The sequence below is a fragment of the Argentina anserina genome, chromosome 6, assembly GCF_933775445.1.
Source record: "Argentina anserina chromosome 6, drPotAnse1.1, whole genome shotgun sequence".
In the NCBI taxonomy this organism is placed as follows: domain Eukaryota; kingdom Viridiplantae; phylum Streptophyta; class Magnoliopsida; order Rosales; family Rosaceae; genus Argentina; species Argentina anserina.
Window position 1 is genome coordinate 37,158,022 of NC_065877.1, and position 26,634 is coordinate 37,184,655.

General features: G+C 39.4%; 5 protein-coding genes across 6 annotated transcripts; 1 reads left to right on the forward strand and 4 right to left on the reverse strand.

The window, feature by feature from the left end:
- Positions 1-164: 164 nt before the first annotated feature.
- LOC126800066 (mitochondrial phosphate carrier protein 3, mitochondrial) lies at positions 165-2,855 on the reverse strand. Its single transcript, XM_050527348.1, has 6 exons — positions 2,466-2,855; positions 1,875-2,236; positions 1,733-1,776; positions 916-1,130; positions 701-825; positions 165-608 (listed from the first exon to the last, which is right to left on the reverse strand). Exons 1-6 carry the CDS (start codon positions 2,751-2,753, stop codon positions 536-538), a joined length of 1,107 nt encoding a protein of 368 aa, XP_050383305.1. The 5' UTR covers positions 2,754-2,855; the 3' UTR covers positions 165-535.
- A 1,625-nt stretch (positions 2,856-4,480) lies between these two features.
- Positions 4,481-7,134, reverse strand: LOC126800062 (protein AUXIN SIGNALING F-BOX 2-like). The gene is made up of 3 exons (XM_050527345.1): positions 6,317-7,134; positions 5,521-6,016; positions 4,481-5,438 (listed from the first exon to the last, which is right to left on the reverse strand). The coding sequence occupies exons 1-3, from the start codon at positions 6,766-6,768 to the stop codon at positions 4,668-4,670; spliced, it is 1,719 nt and encodes a 572-aa protein (XP_050383302.1). The 5' UTR covers positions 6,769-7,134; the 3' UTR covers positions 4,481-4,667.
- Positions 7,135-8,682: 1,548 nt separating this feature from the next.
- Positions 8,683-11,329, reverse strand: LOC126800060 (pentatricopeptide repeat-containing protein At3g26782, mitochondrial). Its single transcript, XM_050527343.1, has 2 exons — positions 10,297-11,329; positions 8,683-10,087 (listed from the first exon to the last, which is right to left on the reverse strand). Exons 1-2 carry the CDS (start codon positions 11,233-11,235, stop codon positions 9,044-9,046), a joined length of 1,983 nt encoding a protein of 660 aa, XP_050383300.1. The 5' UTR covers positions 11,236-11,329; the 3' UTR covers positions 8,683-9,043.
- Positions 11,330-12,191: 862 nt separating this feature from the next.
- Positions 12,192-14,861, reverse strand: LOC126798842 (uncharacterized). The gene is made up of 2 exons (XM_050525905.1): positions 14,053-14,861; positions 12,192-13,216 (listed from the first exon to the last, which is right to left on the reverse strand). Exons 1-2 carry the CDS (start codon positions 14,611-14,613, stop codon positions 12,506-12,508), a joined length of 1,272 nt encoding a protein of 423 aa, XP_050381862.1. The 5' UTR covers positions 14,614-14,861; the 3' UTR covers positions 12,192-12,505.
- A 7,564-nt stretch (positions 14,862-22,425) lies between these two features.
- LOC126800992 (aspartokinase 2, chloroplastic-like) lies at positions 22,426-26,578 on the forward strand. Of its 2 annotated transcripts, none has more exons than XM_050528425.1 (14): positions 22,426-22,570; positions 22,710-23,171; positions 23,258-23,340; positions 23,430-23,470; positions 23,588-23,742; positions 24,124-24,273; positions 24,361-24,456; positions 24,533-24,649; positions 24,930-25,049; positions 25,139-25,231; positions 25,312-25,434; positions 25,623-25,739; positions 25,906-25,968; positions 26,164-26,578. In XM_050528425.1, exons 2-14 carry the CDS (start codon positions 22,752-22,754, stop codon positions 26,284-26,286), a joined length of 1,701 nt encoding a protein of 566 aa, XP_050384382.1. In that variant the 5' UTR covers positions 22,426-22,570; positions 22,710-22,751; the 3' UTR covers positions 26,287-26,578. The 2 variants fall into 2 exon arrangements, with proteins under 2 accessions (XP_050384382.1, XP_050384383.1); XM_050528426.1 differs by having other exon boundaries at positions 25,312-25,428.
- The last annotated feature ends 56 nt before the right edge of the window (positions 26,579-26,634 follow it).

The following is a 26,634-nucleotide window of genomic DNA, read 5'->3' on the forward strand; positions in this document are numbered from 1 at the left end:
TATTGCATAACTAAAAAAACGAACAAATAAAATCTTTTTAGTTTATGAATAAGCTGCAAAAACCGTGTTATATAGCACGGCAATCCCAAAGGCCTATGCGTGGGGACTAGAACACTAGAGAAATAGAGACGAGTGTTATCTAATTGAAGGAATTCACATGCAAGTTGAAACAATATCAAACGACAAAAAAAATTGCATTAAGGCATAGTTCCCATGATTCAGATGGTAAACAAAAGGCCGAATCTAACATTATTTTCGTTGCCTATTCTCAAAAAGGGAGAACCCTCAAACCTAGTATGAATTTTCAAATTTACCTGATCTAACTACAAAGACATCGTTTTGAGGATGAGAGCAAAACCATCCTCATAGAGCCAGTCTAGTCAACATGGAAAAATTGGATACAGGATCCGGATGCAAAATAAACAATACTCCCCACTTGCTTGGAGGCAATTCAAGCAAACCTATGCTTATTTAATTCCTATGACAATCTTTTTAGTTTTGACAAAAGAGCTGATATGGCAGTTCATCCAGCAGTTCAGACCTTAGCAAGCTCTGAGGCGGCACCAGCAGCCGCAGCTGGAGGAGGAGTGACACCACCAGTGGTTGGCCTGAAATTATACCAGACTTGTGTATGAGTTAAAAGCTCATTAAACAACTGATACAGAAAGTTGTAGTTACAGATTCAGAAGTGATGACTTACAGTCCAACAAAGACCTTGAAGGCATCATAGATACCCCACTGAGCTCCAGTAAGAGTTCCAATCATGACAATCCGGAGGGGAAGACCACGGGTAAACAGACCAACCACCCCAATCTTCTTCACAGCCTGCACACCGGAAGACACAAAGAAGTCAAAACAAAGTAAAGCAAGGTTATGTACTGCAACAACAATGATTTTAAAATCATAAGCACTCACATCACCAACAGTTGCCCCTTTGGCATTGTTCAGAAAAGAGACAAGATTGTCAGCAGGGTGAGACACAATAGCACAGAAAACACCAGCCACATATCCACCAGCAAAGCTCACACCCAGCTGCAAACCTTTGGAGCACTCATCCTTGGGTCTGGGGATGGCATATTTATAGATATTCTCCACAATGGCCTCAAAGGATGCAAATTTCATCATTGTGTCTGCAGTAACACCGAGTAATTCAATTTTATAACAGCAAAACTTTTGTTCAAGTACAAGCAAAGTGAAGCAAGAACAACAGTACTATGTTGTAACAGGCTATTTTAATTTTTTTTCATTTACCAAGCTAGCTGCAGTACAAGAAAGTCCAACAATTAAATGGGCTTTTACAAGGTAAAAGAATGTACTTTCAAAAAAAGTAAAAGAATGTAGTAAACTGGCAATAGGTTGAGAATAAATTGATAGGACAAACTGAATTGAACCAGATGATAACTCTGATTACTGTAATCAGAATGGCAGCTCAAGTTATCACCAACCGTCCAATTTGAATTAATAACCTCACAGATCCATGGATCTTGCTAGTAAGCTGACATTGAGAAGAAATAAGCAACCCACCCCAAAAAAAATGAAAGCACAGGATACAAACTTCAGACCAGTGAACAGGAAAAAGTAGACGCAATTTTTTTCACTCAAATGACCAATGGAAATTACAACTTTATCACCATGCAAATCTGTTACCAGGATTCGTCTTTGTCGGAAAGCAAATCAGAAAATAAAATGCAAATTGTGTTTACAAAACGGGAGTTAGATATTGCCAACTTACATGGAATTTGGCGACCCCATAGTGGAACAATTCCCTTGTACAGCCTGCAAGGAAAAATCATTCATAAGTTAATCAAACACAAAGGAGCTCTTTGTATGCTCGTGGGAACTGCAGTGTATAGACAGGGAAAGAAATAAAGTACCCAAGAGCGCCTTCAGATTTGACAAACTTGGGAAGCCCATCAGACAAACCCCTGGCAAATCCAGGCTGAGTTTGTACCCTGACCTTGACAGCCTCAAAGGGGCAGAGTGCAATATCAGCAATGACCTCAGCAGAAGCAGAACCAGCAAGGTAGATCAGAGTCTTGTACTTGGCAGTAAACTCAGGACCGGCGAGGTCAGAGTAGTACTTCTTGAAGAACTCGTAGAAGCCGAACTTGCAGGCACCTTGACCACTGTAACCAAGGAGGGTAGGCACCCACCCCTTGAAGAATCCTCTAACACCCTGCTCCTTTAACAGAATTCCAAAACCAGAAGATATGCTCTTGTACTTTGCAGGGTCAATCTGCAATCAACGTAGCCTAGCCCAATGTTAATATTACCATATCTAAAATCACCACCTAACTAATATATGCACAGCAAGCAAACAAAAGAGAAACTGAAATCCATCAAAGAAATCAAAAAACAAGCAAATGACAATAATTCAAAAGGCTAGATCCGATTCAGGTCAAGGTCCAAATTCAGAAGATGAGAAGCAGATCTAGAGAGAGAGAGAGAGAGAGAGAGATCGGGACCTGCATATTGCACTTGACGAGGTCGAGTGGAGTGACGGCCATGTGAGTGAGACCACAGCTGAGAATACCACCGGCAGTACAGGCAGCATAGAAGGCCGGCGAGTACATCTCGATCTTCCCGGCAGGCTCGGCGGGAGCGGGAATGACGAAGGCCTTGGGCTGGACCTTGGCGGCGGGGAGAGGGGCGGCGTGAAGCATCCTCTCGAGGCCAAAAGTTTTGGCGGAGGAGGAGCCGTAGAGGAAGCTAGGAATCAGAGACTGACGGGACGATTTTTCAGAGAGATCCATTGTTTTCTGGTCGAGAGAGAAATCTGAGATTTGAAAATGGAATGGAAGAAGCGAGTGCTCTCCCAGACTCTCGCTTCTGCCTCTGCCTTTGTTGTTGGGAATATTGTACGCTATTCCGGGTTTTGCTATAAGCCAATCGCCACTCTCCCCCTCGCGTCCTTCCACCCTAACGATCCCATCTTATTACTACTTTGCCACTCACCTTATTGGGCCCGGCGGCCCATCCGTCCCTCTTAGGGTTTCTTCGTCTGCCCTTTTGATTCTTCTAACTTTGACTTTTCTATGGTCATTAATAAACATGAGGGAGGGAAGGAGGGAGATTAGACCTATAACGTTTGTTTGTTTCTTTGTAGGGTTCAAGCAAAGAAAATTATGTGTTATTTTAGTAAGGAAAATAGCATGCGTTGAACTCAACCATTGACCACAAGCTGGATTCGCATATTCGCAGGACATGCATCATATCTCGGGAAAATAAACGTGATCGTCCAATTGCTTCATCGTGGACTCGGAATTAGCCAACACCTTAGGGGCACCATGACAACACAATTCTTGCTTACCTTTCTGTATAATCAACTCAACATTATATGCATAATTTACATCCATATAAGGTCCGGTCCTTAGGAGAGGCCTAAGAGACAACCGCCTCAAGCACCTTAGGGGCACCATGACAACACAATATTACTGGGTAGTGTGACTTAATTATCACAAGCATGACTACTTTTGTTTTAACCTTCGTGTCATGGTTTGAAGTATGTGATTATACCATTCTAATTTTTAATAAACTCTAATAAAGCTGATTCAATTGTGTATTATAAGAACGCTACAAGTCTTAGGTACGTACTAGCGTGTACAATTTGCGTGTATTGTATTGTATATCTAAATACAAAAGATATCTTTTATAAGAAAAGATTAAATATTTGGAATATGTTATCTACATATGATATTCAATATATATATATATATATGTTATTCAGTATAAAATAAAGTTGGTTTTAGAATGCACTATTTCGAAAACTCACTTCATGTCTCAAAATCTCAGGTCCGGCCCTGCATGATATGATAAGCTCACAAAACTGTTTGTCTATGCTTGAAACTGTGAGCAAAAATTCTATCTCGAAAGAAAATAGCAACAGAAGAAGAAATGGCGATTTTGCTGTTTAACATTCTCTTCCAAGCCCCTTTTTTACAACCTGTAGAAAAAGATCGAAGATATATGTCTTATTTATTTATCTACTGATTGAGAAGATCAATTCTTGTAGTAATCTGTGGGATTGCTAATCATAACCCAGAAATGATGGACATGCATGCCACTCCCGACATATTTTACAGAAAGCAAATTCCTGATACTGCAAGACGAGTTGGAATGCCTGATCATGTATGCATTGCCCTACCAGCAGAGCCCCAGCGTGTGCACAAGCTAACAGCACAGCAGACAATGTCACTGCATTATCCTTCCTTCACCATTCTATAAAACACTTGCAATGCCTCGTTGGACATAATGTTATAGGATCCAGAAGAACAAACTTATATCCGAGAACTTGTAATTATGATATTATGATTTTACATCCCCGTTCAAAAAAATAGATTTCTCCAAAACCTGGTTAAGAACACAATCGTGAATAGGGGTAACATATGATGGGATTTACCTTCAGGGCCTTTAAGGTGTCATTGGTAAAAGGTAGTTTCCTTGAATTCCCTTTCTGAATAATGTGCTACAAACTCATCCATCATCAACCAACCATCTATTGGAATGCTGATTTGAATCTATTCTTAACACCAAAGGTTACAATATCCAAATTCAAACATTTTATCACTAATTCAAATGTTGGATTATGATCTGCTAATCAGTAACTCAGTAACCAAAGTGCTTTATAACAAGAAGAAATCAACAGTCTAAATAAACAAGAGAAGCAGCTACAAAGTCCAGACAAACGCTGGCTTATCTTCCCTTGGCCCTACTAATGTGCGGTAGACATACATCTTCTCTACCTTTTGCTCATCATCAAGAACAAATTCCATCTGATCATTTTCATGTATGATCTCCACATTAAGGCCCGGCATGTTCATTGCAAGAGTCTTGCAGCCCCCAAGAGTTACTTCACATGAGGACATCCAAAGGGATCGCATTGTTTCATACTTCCCCACGTCCTTCAGAAGTGCCCCATCACCGAAAGGGCTGTCCCTAATCTCGAGCTTCCTTAGCTTCTTGCATCCATTCAATACATAAAGCATACCTTTGTCGCTATTTCCAGCAAATCCAATAGAAAGCATCTCAAGCTGCTCCGCATACATCCCAATGTAAAGGAAAACTTGGTCGGTCAAAAGGCCAGAGAGTGACAACCGCCTAAGCTTTTTGCATCCCTGAACAATTGCCCCAAAACCTTCATCTAGTGGCTGCAGAGTGACAGGGTCAGGTTTCATGGGATCAAGGAGTGCCAACCTGAACCGTATGAAATTAGGGCAGTTCTTGGCAACAGTAATCAGAGCAGCATTGGTCATCTGCTGGCAGAAGTAAAGCAAAGAATGAAGCTTTGGGCAGCCAGCAGATATGGCAACAAGGCCTTCTTCTGTCACAGCAGCATGCCCAACTCCAAATGGATCAGAGGGAAACACTCTCAATTCTTGCAATTCTTTACAGGTTGAAGCTACAACGGCTAGTCCTTTATCTCCGATACAATCAAGTATCTGTATGCATACAGAAAACATTGTCAACGATTTTTCAAGCAAGGAACAATAAAAAGCAGTAAAAATATATGAAAGACCATACCCATAAATTTTGAAGCCTCCCACACTTGCGAATTAATTTAATGAGATCACTACCATGAACTCCAGGAGCGTAGCTAAGGTTCAATGATGTCAAAGTCAAGCATATAGGATAGAAAGCTGGGAGAGAACGAGAAGTAACCTCTAAAAACCCTGACAAGCTCTTAATTGATTTACATTTAAGTATGGCAGCCTTCAGTTTGCTGTAGGACTCAGAATCAGGATCTAGAACATAAGAGCCAATGCCCAAATCAACGAGTTGAGGTGACTGCATCAATAACTTTAGGAGAGCGTCGGGAGGGACAGCACAATTAACCCTCAGGACTTTGAGGTTTGGAGATCTAGCCACAAGTCTCTCAAGAGCAGCTAAATTGATTTCTCCTTTCAGGCATGCAAAATTCAGGGATACTAGAGAGGTACAGCTTTCGGGAAAACAGCTAAGCCAATGGCCTCTATGATCATCAATGTCATTTTCCTGCAGATCCAGCTCCTTAATAAACCTATATAGAACACACATTGGATGAAGTTAAGCATACAACAATGTCCAGTAAAACTCAATTCTATTCGATTAAAAGTTTGGATAGAATATAAAATCTAAAGAAGTTGATGGGTTAAAGCTCATCAATTGGCATGATATACAGGTTAAGATAGCTTAAAAGTGAAACCCAAACCCCCTAAACTCTGAATGAATAGTATTAACTCAAGTGGGCAGAGATTACGAAAAGCATAACAACTACAAATCACATTCCACAAACTATCGAAATTAGCAACAAAGCATTGGAACGAAACAGTGAACTAACCTGCAATTGGCAGCTACAGCAGCCAGGCCATCAGTGGTAAAGCCCTCGCAGTTAACAAGAACCAAAGACTTGAAATTGGGAAAGGACCTGGAAAGCAAATCAAGGCTTTCATCAGAGACCACCATTCTCTTGAGCTTGAGCTCCTCCAAGCCCACACGGTTATCAGCTAGAGCTTCAATCCAAGGGTCAACGGAGCCTCCCCAGTCATGAGGGACCAAATTGAAGTCAGCAAAGTGAGGCTTTCCCTTCAAAGTAAGGGACTTGAGTCTCGGAAAGCGTGAAATGACTCTCTCAGGGCTGATGGCATAGCAATTGCCAATGACCACTCTCTCCCTGCTGAATCTCTCTATCTTATACCATGATTTGCACATCAACGACACCGCGTTCCGGTCCCTCTGCTTCGTCACGAAGCCGAAGATGTGCTCTATCACCTCGTCTGGGAAGTAATTCATCTTTCCCTCTTTACCATTCAATCACCATATTCTTCAGAAAATCGAAACAAAGATATGGACTTGCCCACTTGCCAGTATTAACAAACGAAAAGGGAAGATCTAAGCCCTGGATTTCAATCTAACAAGTAACAAGACTCGGACCCAGAAGGGCAGGACCTTTTGGGAGAATCTGAGAAATCTACATGAATGAAACGGAGCAGATCTAAGAAGATTGAAAAGCTAATAAACTAGCTAACAAACCTCAAGTGAAATGATATCACTTTAGTTGTTTGACATGATTATAATCAGTTGAGCTCAGATCTGCAGTGAAAGATGATGAGAGAAATAAAATCAGAAATGATGTGGTGGTTTTAATGCTTATCTTGCAAATCCTATCTACAAGAGCAGCTAACAGAACAAGTAACTGTGTTTGCAAAAAAAAAAAAGCGATATGATTGGACTATGGGCTCTTGCCATGTGATGGTGGGGTTTCTTTTCTCTCTGTGATTGACATGCTGGTTTCGAGATCGTATACCAAATACAAGATGAAAACAATACCTACGTATACGAATATCTTGTTCATGATTAATTGAGGACTAAAGACTTAAATATTAATTAGACATATTTTTCGATTATATTTTTTCATCATAGCCGTTTAAATGTTAGATCTATATAAGTAGATTATATGTACAAATTTTTAGCCAATTTAGTAATGGTTAAGATATCAAAATAGATCAATGTAGTAAATGGACTAAAAAATTATCAAACATGAACTGTTTAAGTTCATAATGATGAATAGGTATGAGTAAATCACATATATTAATGTCTTAATAATTTTCAATTTAAATAAAAATTTACAAATATGATCTACTTATATATATTTACAAATTAAACAGTTGAAATCTAAATATAAGATCGAAAAGTATGTGAATTTTTTTTGTCATTAGTTGGTCATCAACAAAATGGTCCTCATTGAAAATGTTCTCATATACGATATACATAACGTGTTTGATTAATTGTGACGTAGGTTAATCCAAATCATCACTCAAATAAAGAGTGGTGGGTTAGGCCAAAATGTAAAGATGGCTACACAGATACGCGATATGATAACTATATGGATACGTACTTTTACTTCTTCGTTTTAGAATTACACACTAGTTAGCTACAAAAGTCCTCACTTTTTTTTTGGTAAAAAAAGTCCTCACTTTTTTTTTCCTTATAATCAGTTAAAGTAAAAGACAACGAGATCAGCTAACTAAAAAGCACTTCCAGTTATTTCAAGGATTGCAACATTCAAATTTTCCTGACCAAACGTGATGATGTCTAGCAAATCGCTAACTTGGATCATTCACCAAGAATTGCAGCCTCATCACCAGCTTATCCCAAGTTGGGAGATCACTAGCTTGTTTAAATTATTTTCTAGTTGGAGATGTACCATCCGTACGTATAAAAAGGATTAATCCCGGTCTTTATACTCCCTTAATTATGTGTATGCATGTTGAGAGTGGAGGGCGGCCTTGATCGGGACTAGGAGAATTGAGATGGATGCGCGCATGGATCGCGTGGTCCTTGCTAGTCACGTCTTTTCTCTCTCGTGCGATTCTACAGATTGATTGATAATGTTTGAAAGACTACCAGAGTACCAGGACTGTTTTAATAGGCCAATTGCAAGTGCTCCTAATGCTTGGTTTGATGTGGTTGAACGTTACTCCAATGACTACAACAAGACACTCGAGTATAATTTTATGATTACACATTCAATACGTAAGCATTTTTGTAATGTTCTATTAGTTATCTGGTGTCATAATCTGCTCGATCGTAATGCAGACTTCACCTCAAACACGAGTCGATGCCTTAACTTGGGATCCTATAACTACCTTGGCTTTGCTGCTTCTGATGAATACTGCAGCTCCTTCCCATTTGGATGAATTTTAAGAGAACAGATAGCAGAGGGGCAGCCTAGGACCCGCAGGCCTGGGAAAAAGATAATAGCAACAGAAGAAGAAATGGCGGTTTTTCTGTTTCGTCTGTCTCTACTTTCTTGCTGAGTTTTAAGTTCTCAGCTCGCGAATCTAAACCATGAGCACTTCTGAAGATGCAAAATTAGAGACTAGAAGCGCTAAATTTTGAGAGGGAGATGGAGGTAAATTTCGACAATGCCTGGTGTCATTAGTGTATATATCTCTATAGTCCATTAGATACAAATCATACAATGAACCATATCATCTCTATATCAGTAACCTCGTTTTCCAAGGCAAATTTGCCTACCGATCCAATCCTAGTTCCTACTAAGCAATTACCAAAAATCTCCACAAGAGCACAACCCATCCCTGAAGTGATGAAACCGTTTTGAATCTCTTACTACAATCTCCCGATTTACAACCTTGGAGATCAACTTGATCACAGTGTGACAGTCTGCACATACTCGAAGATTTTTGATGATTTGAATTGTTGTACCAGGTACAGAATTCATTATTCCGAAGGCAACAGCTAGCTTCTCACTATGAACTCTCAGGGTCATTTCTTTCTCTTCCTCATCAACATCGTGGAGAACTGAAGCCATATCAGGTGCATATCCAACTTCTTGCAGCTTGATTGTTAGTTTTTCCAGATACTCATAAATCTTTTTATGCTGAGGATGCTCTCTGTCTCCAACTAAAAATAAATGAACCGTACCTTTCAGTTCAACCACACTGAATCCAGGAGGTTTAGCCAATCCACGATTCTTCATTAGTACTCTCATCTTCTCAACATCTTCCCATCTCCCAGCATCAGCATATATATTTGAAAGCAAAATATAGTACCCACAATTATCTGGATCCAACTCAAAAAGTTTTCTAGCAGAAATCTCTGCAAGCTTCACGTTTTTGTGTATCCTACAAGCCCCAAGAAAGGAACCCCAGACCACAGAATCTGGCTTCATTGCCATTCCTTTTATTAAATCATAAGCCTTAGAGAGATCACCAGCACGCCCAAGAAGGTCCACCATGCACCCAAAATGCTCAATCCCAGGTTTCACACCAAACTCATGGTTCATGGTATTAAACCAATACCATCCTTCTTCTAATAGACCGGCATGACTGCAAGCATTTAGAAGCGACACAAACGTTATGTAATTTGGCTTAATGCCATGACTTATCATCTTGTAGAAGACTTCCAAAGCCTCCTTGGCACGACCATGCATTCCATAACCTGCAACCATGGCAGTCCAAGTCTTGACATTCTTCTCCTTCATGCAATCAAATGCCTTCATTGCCATGTCAACTCTCCCACACTTGCAATACATGTCAATAACAGAGGTGGATACAATCACATTCTCTTCCAAGCCCTTTTTTACAACCTGTAGAAAAAGATGGGAGATATATGTTTTATTTATTTATCTACTGATTGGCAATACAGTACACGTTAAGAAGATCAATGCTTGTAGTAATCTGTGGATTGCTAATCATAACCCAGAAATGATGGACTAGCACACCAAGCACATACATGCCACTTGAGACATATTTTACAGAAAGCAAATTAGTGATACTGAAAGAAGAGTTGGAGTACCTGATCATGTATGCATTGCCCCACCAGCAGAGCTCCAGCGTGTGCACAAGCTAACAACACAGCTGACAATGTCACTGCATTGTAGAGGAAGTCACCTTCCTTGACCATTCTATAAAACATTTGCAATGCCTCGTTGGACAATCCACTTTGTGCACATATTGCAATCATGGAATTCCAAGAAACCAAATCCCTTTGGGCCATCCCACTAAACACCTTCCTGGACAGACCGAGCTCTCCGCACTTGGCATATGCATCCATCAAGGTATTCCCAACACCTAAATCCTCGTCAAACCCCCTCTTCATCACCAAACCATGAACGCATTGGGTGAGCCCCTTGCTGGATGCACGCGAACAAGCCGATAAAACTGAAACAAGCAAAACCGGGTCGATTTCAACATCGTCATTGTCAAATTCATCAACCAACAAGTCTTTAAAAAGTAACAAGGCTTGGCGGTTGTGACCGTTCAGCAAGCAGCCAGTGATCATGGACGTCCAAGAGACCACATTTCTGTGAGGAATTTCGTCGAACACTTTCCATGCATCACTGAATACACCACACCTGCAGTACATGTCAATGAGAGCAGAGGAGACGAAAAGATCGGACTCGAAGCCGAAGACCAATGCCTGCTGGTGAGCTTGCCTGCCGGAGTGAACATCCAACAATGCCGAGCAGGATTTGATGGCGCAGGGAAAGGAGGAGCGGTTGGGTCTGAGAGAGAGCTTCCGCATTGAGCAGAAGGCTCGGAGGGCTTCGACGGAGTTACCGCTCCGAGCCAGGTCTGCAATAACTGAGTTCCAGGAAGAGACATCGGATTTGTCCACGTATTTGTTGAACCACGCTGTGAGGTTGGAGTTCGGGTTCGGGTTCGGGTTGGGTTTGCTCCAACTTGAATGCTGGCGTTTGATGATCAGAAACAACCTCAACTTAGAGATCCTCATTCACGCCTTCATTCATTTATAAATCCTTCCGTTTGCTCTGCCTCTGGAGATTTTGAGCTTTCATTCCCGCTAATACTAAGTGGTTTGACGATTACGACAGTTATATACTACACAAATAGCAGGGAGCGACAGAGAAGAAGAACAAAACGTGAGCAAGTGCAAACCGAGTGTAACAAAGTTTCTTCCAATAACGTAACCAATCATAGTTCCGATTCAAGCTATATGAACAGGTCATACCCGGGCCAAAAATTAACAATGTGGTTATATTAACATGAAGCTTTTTTTTAACTGATGCCAGAATCAAATACATTTAGCAGGATTGCATTTGATATGACACTAGTCGCAAAGAACCAAACTTTGTTGTTATTCAAATGCAAGTTCATCTCATCATTCTCATACATAGTTCATTATAAAACACCAGCTTATTTAATCACTATCACATGAGAATAACAAGAGGAGTTATATACGTATTCACCATAACATGTCGATGATGTAGAAAGGGACGCGATGTCCCTTCCCATGTGATGTTGTGTCTCCTCCCTGGCATGGCTTTGGCAATTGGCACTATGCCTTCATGCATCCTACATATTTCCAAAGAAGAACAGTAGAGAAAAAACATGGACTACAAAACTGGTTAAATTTCAAAGGTAAAAACATAAAAGAGAGCAAGTAACTACAACCACTGCACTGAACATTCAGCAGCACTTGATCATCTAACTTGCTAAGTACCGGCCAGCATTTCAATTCTACCTACCATTAAATCACTGATATAAAATGATGGAAGAACCAACTTACTAGTTGCAGGGGCATATCAGGTATCACTGTATGAGGGAGTTGCAGCATTCCCTCACACTCTAGTTGCAGGACCTGCACTTGTGCACATTTGAAATCCAAGACTGAATCGTAGCTTGTGTAGAGGATGTAACATATAAGCTCATCAAACCTTCTGATTATGGAATCTCCGTAATTTTTTTTAATTATAGAAAATACATGAATTTCACATATCCTTCCGTAAAATTATAAATCGAATGAATCATCCAATACAAGATGCAACTCCAACAACAATGTATTCTTCTTTGGAGTTGTCAATCTCAAAATAAATATATCAAAGGGTACAACAAATTAATGGCAGGGTATTGCAAATCTAAGCAAAATCGTGTGTTCTGTTCTGTTGTGTTGTTTCATACGCTGCATTCTTCCTTGTAATAATGGCCAAGAACTTAAACATCACTTCCCCATAAGTCAACATAATGCGTGATAGAATTTCCATCTACATTAGCCTGAGGTGTGCGGTATCATTCAACCTTTTAATCTGCCAACCTGTTCTCCACGAATGCTGCAAAACTGTCACTGAAGAGTCTTCTATGCAAATCTTGTGCGACATTACTGGGCTACAACCAAGGATGCCTGTGAGGAGACACTTGATTGGTACTGCGTGACTGAAAATACCAATACAAGGAACAGATGAGGACATACGGCCAACTAAATCATGTGGCGAACTTTGGTGGCTGATTTCACTTGGGGAAACCTCATCCTCAACCTCATGATCTCCAGTAGTAGTCACAACTTGCAGCCTACTCTTTCCAGACTTTTTCCTCAAGATCCCCTGCCGTTGCCTATTAAGCAGATCCCATTGAGGTGGTGGGAGGGAAGGTCCATCTCGGTCATGTATTGAGTTGGTTGAAGCATGAGAACTAGGGTGTGAGAACCCTTGGCTCTCATTCTGATTGTGCGACGGGAAGTATGCTCTCAATTTCTCAGGAAACCCCAGCACTGTCCCATTTAAAAAATGGACCATTTGAAACTCTACTTGCCTAAGTGACTCTCCAGATGGTGCAGAGAAATCAGGCTGAAGTCTATCAATTAAGCTCAAAACTTCAGCTGTGTATATTTCAGACCACGAGCAGCCCTCCCACTGCCCATGGCTCATCTCTGCAAGTGCATCGGAGGTTTGAATCTGTGCTACTGGAAAATTCATTTCCTGCATTGCCGCATCCATTTACAGTCAGACAAAGCTATCCAAGTTGCATCAAATTATATCATACCCCCGAAACGTAAAATTACATCCCATTGTGTAAGCTGCTGATATCAGTAAACACCAACATTTAGATGCCATACGTTTAATATAAATCCTTTGAAGGAGGACCAAAGTGATTGGGATCCAACACTATAAAATTCAGACTCGACTTCCTAAATTTTCGAGTGTGCTAAACACTACAAGACAACAAAAATTCAGCCAAACCAATTTTGGTTACAATTATCTAATCAACATCCTCCTCCTGCTTGGATCTCAAAGACATAAGATCCTAGATATTATATTGAAGTGGTGAAAGCAAAGTAGCAGCTAAGTATTGAAACATGTCCTGGGAGCAACATCAGTGACAACTTCAGTACAGTACATGAAATGATAGCGAGAGTACTGATATGTATAGCAATTACAGCCTCCAGTGAAGGCAATCGAGTTGACTAGATGAAGCTTTCTTCCTCTTTATTCCTAACCATATGTTGTTAGCTACACAAAATCTTACATTGACCATTTAGAACACAGGATCTGCCAAATTATACGACAGCATTACTCTCTTACAGCTTCGTACATGTTCATATAATTTGTTTTATAAAGGATTGATTGAATGGGTGTTCATCAATCATAACGAGAACTGTTCCTCAAGTAATTTGTTTTATAGCTTAATTAACACATTGAAATGATAGATCAAAAGTAGAAAACATGCTATTAGTCATTTGAATCAAACATTTAACAATAGAATGCATTCATGGTGAGGCAGGATCAACGAGAGCAACAGAGTGTATCGAGAATACCTGACAGACAGAAACCGCCATAGAGCGCGCACGATCGAGAGGGGAGGTGTAGACGGCATTGAAGGTGACCCTCTGGGAATTCAAGAAGACGGCCAAGGCCCTGGCTTGCCTCTTGCCATTGGGAGTCAAGGCAGCCTGGGGGCACCTCCCACCCACCAAATCGGGCCTCAAATTCAATTCACACTCGCCGTGACAAACCAGAAAGACCTCGGTGGTGGTGAGGAAGCGGTCGTCGTCGATGGAGAAGCTGCGGGAGAAGACGGAGGAGTGATGAGTGGGGGGAGCCAGGACGTTGTAAGGGTCCCACACCTTGATGGAGGGTCCCAGTCGTGGAGTGCCGAGGGAGGAGAGCTGAGGAGAGAGCGGCGATGCGGATGCGTGGCAGAGCATCTCGGGTTCTTGTTCCAGAACCTTGTTGAGCAAATCACCATCATCCTTGTCCACCAGTACACTTGGGATGGGCGCCCCAATGCCGTTGCCTACTCCTTCCTCTTCTTCTTCGTCTTCGTCTTCTTCTTCTTCACTCTCTTCCACCACTTGCATGGACTGTGTCGAACCCATTGGAGATATCCCCTATAATTAAAAGCCTCCTCAAATCACAGCAAAGACGCACATAAGAATCTCAGAGATCTGTCGTGTTGCAAATGAGATGATTGAAGTTGGCGAGCAAAGTAGCAACTGGAACTGGATGAATGGATAGGTGAGGCAAACACCAAGTCTGAGATTAAATCGACAGGAGCAGTAGAGTAGATCTGCGTCTGCTGCTTCTTTGTTGTTGTTGTAATTTTTGTTTGTACGGTACGTTTGACTAGTTGTAAATCCAATCCTAAGATAATTCGATTGGAAAGGCAAGCTATCCTAATCTGATCAAACCCATCGCCTTCATGGAAAGGTCCCCACCCCACTTATAAATCATCAGACAAACCTAGCTACGACGTCGTCTGTCTCTCCTCCTTAATTTCCGTAATGGATCCCCATCGGCGGTCGGCCTGTTTACTGATGGATTTGGGCTCACTTAAAAAGGGTCCTTTCATTTGAACGGCCCAACTTTTTTCGGGTGTGCGCGGAAACGGCCAATAATTTCACACACGAGTCTAATAACGCCGATACTCTCTTCACTTCAACCACCCGCATCAGTTATAGGCTTTGATCTCAGTTTTACTGTATCATTACTTATAACTCAAGAATAACATTTTACTATTATAATGTATAATTTTAAATGTCTTTAATCATCGAGACTCAAAGTGAGAGCTTCATCATTCCACTTACATAATGTTGAGTTCGTCATCAAAGTGAGTTCGTCATCATTCCACTTACATCAGAAAAGCTAAAAACAAAACCATAAACTATAAACCATGTTCACTTAATCACTTGCATTGGCTAGCTCATTCAATTCCTAGCTCCAGTCCTCATATCTACACCTGATACACCTCTTTACGTAGTTTGCATGAAAAAGCCTGAGTTTTATCGTTAATTATAGTATAGTTGTAACGTTTACTTCCAATTTAATGTATTTCCTAATTGAACCATATCATCCATCATGATCAATTTTTACGCGAGTAGATCTGATTCATTCTGGCGATCAATTTATTCTCGATTCAGTACTAATTAGTTAGTCAGTTAAAGGATTAAATTGTGATTGTTTAATTAACCAGTGATTTATTGCGTAGACAACGCGAGATCTGATGTATTAGATCTAATATACATATATATGATCAATCTATAGTAATTATAGATTATATATATAGTATGAACCCAGAATAATTTGGAGCCAATATATGTATAGTATGATTAGAATCTATAATGAATGAACAGATCTTATTATCGATCTATCAATTATACAGTGAATATAATCAATCAATCGAGTCAATCTTCCTCACTTCCATTCTTCAAATTTCGTAATTAAAGAGATTGCATTTTTTTCTGTGAACAAATTAAAGATTGTAATTACTAATTGCCAATTTACGTTCTCAATATAGAAGGGACGGACCGACTTAGTTACAAGAACAGGTTGGCGTGAACCGGAACCATCTTTAAAAATCTAAATCAATAAATTATGATTACACGTACGTATACAAGATTGCCTGTATCGTAAAATTTATTTCCAAAATTAATAAATTTTCATTGATTCATATGTTCATATATATAAGCAACGTACACGCTTTGAGAGAATAACAATAATCATTCTCTCTGATAGTTAATTGAGTGATCAAGGAAGTGTTGATCTATACACTCTAGATATAAAAAGTGTTGATCTATACTCTAGATATAAACCCTTCAGAATGCCCTAGCTATAACAGATGCTCAGACCAACTAGGAGACTTGGCAGCAAAAGTCTTCCGCGAATTTGATAACCTCGAGGAACTGGTGGAATCAAGGTCGACGGCTGCGCAAGAAATGAATGATCATCATGCCTCAGAAATGCAGAAAGAAGGATCTGAACCAGGAGTAATACCTTGCCCTAGTTTCAACAGCTACTGCTGCTCAGACAAACTAGCAGACATTGCCGTCAAAGTCTTCGGAGAATTCGACAACCTCACGTCATTGGAGAAAAAGACCGAGGATAATGCTGAAGACGATGACTTCACATTTGTCTCGCTTCCAAAGTGGGCTCACAAGTTCCACTTCGGTCCGGTTTTTCCCGTCTTCAACCGCGACCTTCTGTTAGATGACACTCATGACAGTTGTCAGCGAGATCTCGAGGCTATGGAGGAGAGGATTAAGTCCACTACTGGAATGGCTCCCTCTGCGAGGTTGACGCTAAACGAGTTATTTCAAGAAGTGGATGGGAGCAGTTTTTCTATCCCACCATCGACCTCTAAGACTAGGAGGTCATCATCTGCCTGCAACTGGAAGTTAAGAGATATTTTCCTGCGGACCAACAGTGAAGGCGAGAGTATGTCATCGTCCAGGAGTTCCAAGAAGAAGAGCCAAAGGCGTTCGTGGGTCGACCGGTGTTTAGTGCATATGCGTGGACTGTGTTTTTCGTCATCGTGAGAATAGTATCACTGGACGGAAAGGAATTCGAAGTGATCGAATGTTCCAGTCAAGCAATAGGTCAATGTTGGTAAAAGGACGTACAGATGACAATGACGAGTGCAAACCGAACGTACAATAAGATTGATCGGACTTGGGATCTTTGCCATTATACATCGAGTGCCATGCATACTCAATTAATCGTATATATAATATAACATTCCGATCATAATCTTATCCTTGGTGTAGATCATTGTGTTTTTTTCGTTTTTAGAATGAGGATTACGGTCTTCTTCATGTACATTTTTTTTGGTGTGGCTATCCTTAGGTGTGAACACGGGTCCATTCGGTTTGGTTTTAGACAAAACCTATAACTCAACCCAAATTTTAAATTCGGTTCGCTTCGGTTCGGTTTTTCTATTTTAGAGACTGTGACCCACAACCCAACCCAACCCGTACGATTCGGTTCGGTTCGGTTTTTTTTCGGTTTTATCCGTAAGTAAAATACGTAATATTATATATTAATTTTAAAAGTACAAAATTTAACATAAAGATGAAAAACTAATGGTCTAATGATTATTCCATACCTAATTGACTTATGTCTCATCATTTAGCCCGTGGATCCGAAAAGCTCGCCGAGTCCCGCAAGCCCGATGGGCTTTTATCCAAAAACAACATTACCAAAATGCGAACACTAAAAGCCGTTTGCATATATGAAATCACATAATTTTTGTCACCGATTGTGAGCAGTCGCACAAAAAAAAACCATTTGGGAAAGTCCCGGTCAATGAGGATTTTAATATATCAAAACGTCTTTTTTTTATTGACCAAAGGTACGGACTGTCATCAATATCCAAAACAGACGAAATTTTTACGGGTTCCCTAAATATATATACTAATCACATCTGCTGGTGTCAATCGACCATATTTCGAACTGTAGTTATCGAACGCCGAAGTGTCCACTAATGTATCATACATTTATATTAGATTTATAATAAAACTATCGCATTATGAAGCGACTATATGATTGAAACTTCTCGGAATCAATCGATATTATCTGATATCATCGGTATATATATTTAGTGACCCTATAAAAATTTCATCCAATTCAGAGCTCATTTAACCGTTGAAATTTTCGGTAAATCGAAAACACCACTATTATGCCCTAAGGGAGGACCTATTACAAAGATGCGAACGCCGAAATCCGTTTGCATATCTGAAGCCACCTAATTTTTGTTACCTATCATGCGTGGTCGCACTGAAAAAATCTATTTGGAAAAACCCCAGTCAATGAGATTTTATATGTCAAAACGCCTCTTTTTTGGTTGACCGTATGTACAAACGGTCAAACAATGTCCAAAACGAACGAAATTTTTACGGGGTCCCTAAATATATATATCAATCACATCTGCTGGTGTCGATCGACCATATTTCGAATTAGAGTTGACGATCACTTAAGTGTCAACTAATGTATCATAACCTTTTATATTAGGTTTAAAATAAAACTATCGCATTATGAAGCGACTGAATGAAGAAAAGTTCTAGGGATCGATCGACACCAGCCGATGTCATCGGTATATATATTTAGTGACCCTATAAAAATTTCATCCAATTCAGATCTCATTTGATCGTCGGAATTTTCGGTAAATTGAAAACACCACTATTATGCCCTAAGGGAGGATCTATTACAAAGATGCGAACGCCAAAAGCCGTTTGCATATTTGAAGTCAACTAAATTTTGTTACATATCGTGCGTGGTCGCACTGAAGAAATCTATTTGGAAAAACCCCGGTCAATGATGTTTTATTATGTGAAAACGCCTCTTTTTTGGTTAACCGTAGGTACGAACGGACAAACCATGTCCAAAACGGAAGAAATTTTTACGGGGTCCCTAAATATATATATCAATCACATCTGCTGGTGTCGATCGACCATATTTCGAATTAGAGTTGACGATCACTTAAGTGTCAACTAATGTATCATAACCTTTTATATTAGGTTTAAAATAAAACTATCGCATTATGAAGCGACTGAATGAAGAAAAGTTCTAGGGATCGATCGACACCAGCCGATGTCATCGGTATATATATTTAGTGACCCTATAAAAATTTCATCCAATTCAGATCTCATTTGATCGTCGGAATTTTCGGTAAATTGAAAACACCACTATTATGCCCTAAGGGAGGATCTATTACAAAGATGCGAACGCCAAAAGCCGTTTGCATATTTGAAGTCAACTAAATTTTGTTACATATCGTGCGTGGTCGCACTGAAGAAATCTATTTGGAAAAACCCCGGTCAATGATGTTTTATTATGTGAAAACGCCTCTTTTTTGGTTAACCGTAGGTACGAACGGACAAACCATGTCCAAAACGGAAGAAATTTTTACGGGGTCCCTAAATATATATACCGATCACATATGCTGGTGTCGATCGACCATATTTCGAATTAGAGTTGACGATCACCTAAGTGTCAACTAATGTATCATAACTTTCATATTAGGTTTAAAATAAAACTATCGCATTATGAAGCGACTATATGAAGAAAACTTCTAGGGATCGATCGATACCAGCCGATGTGATCGATATATATATTTAGTGACCCTATACAAATTTCATCCAATTCAGACCTCATTCAACCGTCAGAGTTTTCGGTAAATTGAAAACACCACTATTATGCCCTAAGGGAGGATCCATTACAAAAATGCGAACGCCGAAAGACGTTTGCATATTTGAAGTCAACTAATTTTTGTTACCTATCGTGTGCGGTCGCACTAACGAAATCTATTTGGTAAAACCCCGGTCAATGAGGTTTTATTATGTGAAAACGCCTCTTTTTTGGTTGACCGTAGGTACGAACGGTCAAACCATGTCCAAAATGGACGAAATTGTTACGGGGTCCCTAAATATATATACCAATCACATCTGCTGGTGTCGATCGACCATATTTCGCATTAGAGTTGACGATCACCTAAGTGTCAACTAATGTATCATAACCTTTATATTAGGTTTAAAATAAAACTATCGCATTATGAAGCGACTATACGAAGGAAACTTCTAGGGATTGATCGACACCAGCCGATGTGATCGGTATATATATTTAGTAACCTTATAAAAATTTCATCCAATTCAGACCTCATTTGACCGTCGGAATTTTTGGTACATCGAAAACACCACTATTATGCTATAACGGAGGATCCATTACAAATATGCGAACGCCGAAAGCCGTTTGCATATCTGAAATCACCTAATTTTTGTTACCTATCATGCGCGGTCACACTAAAGAAATCTATTTGGCAAAGCCCCGGTCAATGAGGTTTCAATATGTCAAAACGCCTATTTTTTAGTTAACCGTAGGTACGACCGGTCAAACCATGTCCAAAACGGACAAAATTTTTACGGAGTCCCTCAATATATATACCGATCACCTCTGCTGGTGTCGATCGACTATATTTCGAATTAGAGTTGGTGATTGCCTAAGTGTCAACTAATGTATCATAACCTTTATATTAGGTTTAAAATAAAACTATCGCATTATGAAGGAAGCAAGACGGCTAAATAATGCGCCTCTTATACAGTTGGTTAATTAGGTTAGAAATTAGGTGCGGCTGTGAGGCCGACTACACTATTTTTTTATTAAAATAATAATAATAATAATGTAAAATTATAAATATGACAAAATGATGTCGTTTTGTAACGTTGACCATTGACTTCGGGTTGTTCGGATCGGTTCGGTTTCTAAGGGACTGAACCCAAAACCCAACCCAAATAAAATCGGTTCGGTTCGGTTTTTTTATTTTCAGTTCGGTTTGATTCGGATTTCGGTTTTTTTGGATTCGGTTTGAGTTCGGGTCCGGTTTTTTACGGTTTTCGGGTCAGTTTGTCCACCCCTAGCTATCCTCAAACCTACATGTACATAATATCTAGATGAGGTTGTTTAGGAATGCTACCTAGCTCATCTCATCCATAGAAACCTTAGTTTAATTGAAAGTTACAATTTTTAAGTAGCTACGTAAAGGACTGTTGGCCTCAAACTTTTCATCTACTTGGCATTTTTAATTGGAGCCATGCATGGAGGCACTACCGGTGGCTCTTTCTTTCTCAGTGTAGTTGAAATGGATATTTTACCATGAATAGGCAAAATATTAAGTTGCACCCAACAACTTGACCTTGAATATATTTTTTTCTTTTTTTCCAGTTGCTATCAGCTTGTTGCTTAAGTGATGTGAAATCAGACTGGACACCATTTGCGATGCTTTATTCTTTTACTTTCTACTCGATAATCTGGGATCATATGTGTTCATGGCAAGTGAAGAGTATCTTATTGATTCTTATTCAGTGTAAAAGGCCCAAAAACTAAAAGAGAAGTGATATTCTAGATTGAATTTGCAATTGTACACATTGGCAATAAGTTGGTGTTTTGTGCTTGGAGCACTTCATCTGAAAATCTAAAATCCAATATATGTATTTCTCCCCCTTGTATTCACAATTTCACATCATCAAAGTGAGTGTATTGTCAATTTTGCTCACTCCTAATTATTTAGGTTAATCACGTGTTGTTATTTGTCTTCTACGTGCAATGACAGTAAGTTATTTTTATAATTAAAAAAAACTAGAATAATTAAAATAGAAGTGACACGGCGGTCCGAGTTTGATTCAACGCCACTTGTTTTAGAATTTTCGGTTTTTGACCAAATACCCACCTTATCACTGGATTTTCTGGGCGCGGAAATCCTGAGCCTTTTGATTCAGCTGTCTTTTCTCATTTACCGTTTGATTCAGCTGTCGGTTTTGCCTTTTCTGATAAAAGTACAAAGGGAACACGACCAAGGAGACTAAAAGAATAATAATAAAAAAACTAGAAGAAAAATAAGGAACACGTTGAGCATTTCAAAGAGATTCCCTGGTCTCTAATACAAAGATCACGTACCGTAGAGACGCGCTGCCAACCCACAAAATTTCTCCCTCACCTTCTTCATTCAGAGTTTGGCTTAATGTCGGACCATCTCCCACAGTTTTTTTTTAATTCAAATAATTTTTAATATAGAGAAAAAATATGAATTTTTAACTTCAACAGTTGTTTTAAACTATTTTCTATAATAAAAAAAATAGGCATATAGAGAAACAAAATTTCTGATCTGTATAATTTTTATAATTTTTATAATTTTTAAAACAGTCACTTAACTTTATTTTTTACAAAAAAATTTCACTATCTATCCTAAAAAATAACAAAAAATGATTTATTATTCATTTTCTGATTTATTTTGATATAAATTATAATATTATTTAATTTGATTTTCATCAAATTATATATATTTATATTTAATTTAATAGAAGAACCGTTAGAATTAAGGTATTTTTTTTCAGAAACTTCGTGTTTTCTTCCTCTATAATTGAAAATTTTAAAAGTAGCTGTTTGGTCGAGTACATAACACCTGCCTCTTCATTCAGAGTTTCTCTCTCTTTCACACACGCACGCAGAGGAGATCGAAGTGGACTACCAAAAAGCTCAAGGCATTTGCTGATTCCATCAATCTCTTAGGTGCCCTGTTTGTTTCTCGTTCCTCTTCTTTTGAATGCTGCAACTAACCTGCCTTGAAATAACAGTTTCTTGCTTTCTTTTAGTTTGTTTATTTATGAAATGGGATGATTCAATCTAGCTGCTGTGGATCCATTTGCAGATCCCATTACCATCCATTCGTCGAATACTCCAATAGTCTTAGATGGCCGCCGCCGCTTTGCATTTTTGTGGGCTTAAAACTGCATCATCATCATCATCGTCATCATTAGAGAGAGCTTTGCCATTGTGGTCTCAGCCTCAGCGGCTCAGTTTTGCTAATTCCGTGGCTTCCAGCTGTGGGTTTTATTGTGCAGCTGGGAGAAACGCTTGTTGTTTTAGGAGTAGAGAGTTGAGAGTGAGTTGCGACGGAGGGGTCGTAGATGTTCTTGATAAGAAACAGAAAGCCAAACAAGGTGTCGCCTATAATGACAAGCAATTGACGTGTGTCATGAAGTTTGGTGGATCTTCAGTGGCCTCTGCCGAGAGAATGAGGGAGGTTGCTGATCTTATACTCAGCTTCCCGCAAGAGAGGCCTGTCATTGTTCTATCTGCAATGGGAAAGACTACCAACAAGCTCTTACTGGTCGGCATATTTACAGCTTCTTATTTAAATACCAGTAACAACCAACTTATATGTTGCTCAATCAATTCAGTTTCTCTTTCGAGTAGGCAGGAGAAAAGGCTGTCAGCTGCGGTGTCACCAATGTGTCTGCCATCGACGAGTTGAGCTTCATCAAAGAATTGCATTTCAGGTCATATACCCGTGAAAGTTTTACACTTTATTGTAAAAAATAGAGTTTTTTTTTAATGTTCTAACACTGCGATTTCCTACTCTATACAGGACTGTGGAAGAGCTTGGAGTGGATGGCTCCATCATCTCACGTGAGTCTCTTCACCCTATTTGGTGTTCATTTTTTTGAAGGATGAAAGTTGGTATCAGTAATGAATTGTTAATCGTTCTGATTTCTATGGCTACCTTGTTTGAAACATGTTTTGCAGCACACCTGGATGAGCTGGAACAACTTCTTAAGGGAATTGCTATGATGAAAGAGATGACTCTACGGACAAAAGATTATTTGGTTTCATTTGGGGAGTGCATGTCCACTAGGCTTTTTGCTTCTTATTTGAATAAGATTGGTGTGAAAGCCCGCCAGGTACATTACTGCTTGTTTACTGTGTATGTATCAATGTGATTGCCATCTTACATTCCCTTGTATCTAATAATGAGCTTGGATAAGTCCCCATATTGAATTGCAATCCTACTATATGCATAAACATATGGTGTTCTTTGATAGATGGACTAATTATTTTCGGTGTTCTTACTATTCTTCTATATCTTTAGCTTGTTGTACATACTCCAACGTCTCATAATGGTGCCAAAACCATATACTTAGCTATTTAATGAACACAATTTGCCTAGTGGTGGTTTGCTCCTAATGTAACTTTAGAGGAACTCCTAATTTTGCTTGTTTGACCATTCTCAATGATAGCACGACAGTTTTGACTCATGTTCTGTTTTCTTTATTGTTTGGCAGTATGATGCCTTTGAAATGGGTATCATAACAACAGATGACTTCACAAATGCTGACATTTTGGAGGCTACTTATCCGGCTGTTGCTAAGAGGTTACACGGTGATTGGACATGTGATCCTGCTATTCCGATTGTCACTGGCTTCTTGGGGAAGGTATTTCTTCGGTCTAACTTTACATGCATTTCCTTCCTATAAAGGGTCTAGATGTTACCGTGATTCTTCATTTTTTTTTGGCTGCAGGGGTGGAGGTCATGCGCAGTGACCACGCTGGGTAGAGGTGGTAGTGATTTGACAGCTACAACCATTGGTAAAGCACTTGGGTTGCGAGAAATTCAGGTTTCTGGAAGTTCTGATACCTAAATTCATTTTGTTTCAAGTAACCAAATGTAATATATTTGTCAATTCCTTGCAGGTGTGGAAGGATGTTGATGGTGTTTTGACATGTGATCCTAACATATACCCACGTGCAGAACCTGTACCTTATTTGACATTTGACGAGGCTGCTGAACTTGCTTATTTTGGTGCCCAGGTATCAATACCAATGACTTCTGATACTTCCTTTTTCGTGTTTCGTTTAATATTTTTATCATCTGCAGCCTGCTTGAGGGTTCATGGTTAGTCCATAAACTGTAAGCAATATAAATTATATGTTCCATGCCATTGAACTCTTAATTTTTGTAATTTTCAGTTCTGGTGACTGAAGACACTTCATAGTAGTCAACAAGCTCCTATTATTTGTGGTTCATTCAAGAAATATATTCCTCATGAAACAAAAACATGATTTGAATAATGTTCTATTCTTCTTGCAGGTGTTGCATCCACAGTCTATGCGACCAGCTAGAGAAGGTGATATTCCTGTGAGGGTTAAAAATTCCTACAACCCTAAAGCTCCAGGCACCGTCATCACCCATGCAAGAGATATGAGCAAGGTTTGTAACTGTGCATGGTAAACTGAAAACCATTGTTAAATATTTGCTCCAGGGTCCAGACTGAATTTATCCTTTTATCTTAACTGCAGGCTGTACTAACCAGCATTGTATTGAAAAGGAATGTGACCATGTTGGATATTGTTAGCACTCGCATGCTTGGTCAATATGGCTTTCTTGCTAAGGTGAGCAAGCAAAGTATCTGTGTCTGTTCATTTTTCCTCTCAGTAGTTTAGCAGCTTATATCTATGCTGTTCCCATGCAGGTATTTACAACTTTTGAAGAATTGGGGATATCGGTGGATGTCGTTGCTACCAGTGAAGTCAGTATTTCCTTGACATTGGACCCATCAAAACTTTGGAGCAGGGAGCTTATTCAGCAGGCAAGCGTATGATACCATGCTCTATGTTTTCTGCTTGTTATGCTTTCTTGAAGTTCCCTTTGCCTATGTGCATTTAATATATTCTAATTAAATAATTATCGGTACTTGTTCAGTACATGCAAGGGAAACGTAGTCAATCTTGTATATGCTGGTTATTGAAATTCTGAAATGAAATATTTCACCTTCCTTGACAGGAACTTGACCATGTTGTGGAAGAACTGGAGAAAATTGCTGTTGTCAATCTTCTTCAACGCCGTTCAATAATATCTCTGATCGGAAATGTGCAGAAATCATCACTAATATTAGAGAAGGTGCTGTACTGTGTTTTGCCAAATACTTGGAATTTGTTCCCTATTTTTTCTCTTGTTCTGTGGTTGATTTCAAATGTTGGTCAAGTGGTCAAAATTTCGGTAACTTGATCAGTTATATCTCTATATCCATTTTGGAATTCATGTTCTGGTGCATGTTATGCGGCAGGCATTTCGTGTTCTTCGAACTATTGGAGTCAACGTTCAGATGATCTCTCAGGGTGCATCCAAGGTCTCCCCCAACTACACTACTATATTCATTGTCTTTTCATTTGCAGTAAATTTATTGCCTTCCAAATTTCTTATAATCCTGCTAGCAATTCGTTTTCCTCAGGCACGATTCATGAATGCTTAGGGTGCTTACTTATAGCATATTTATAAATTTGATCATTTTGTGCTCATTTGCATCTGTTTTAAAACTGAGCAGGTAAATATCTCTTTGGTTGTAAACGACAATGAAGCAGAACAGTGTGTTAGAGCTCTCCACCAGGCATTCTTTGAGGGTAGTTTCACGGAGGTAGAATGTGGATCCGAAATTGGCTCTCTGTAAACATTATCAGAGGGACAGACGGACAGTCATTGCGAGCCAGTTATTGGTTGACCTTTACCAGGAATTCTTGAGGGTAATTTCACTAAGGTAGAATGTGAATCCAAGAGCGGCCGTCTCAAACACCTATGGAGATTCAATTACATATTGATTGTTTGTAGTGGCTTATTTATAGCTTACATAACATAAAGATTTCAATTTGATCCGTTGTACCATTTTTGGGGACATTTCTGTTCCTCCAGGATGTCAGATTATAAAGGTATCTAATTGAATCCATTTCGTCTACATATAAATGTGTATACTGTATGGTGAGTTCTCTTGCAAAAAACCACCAAATGTTCGACCAACACC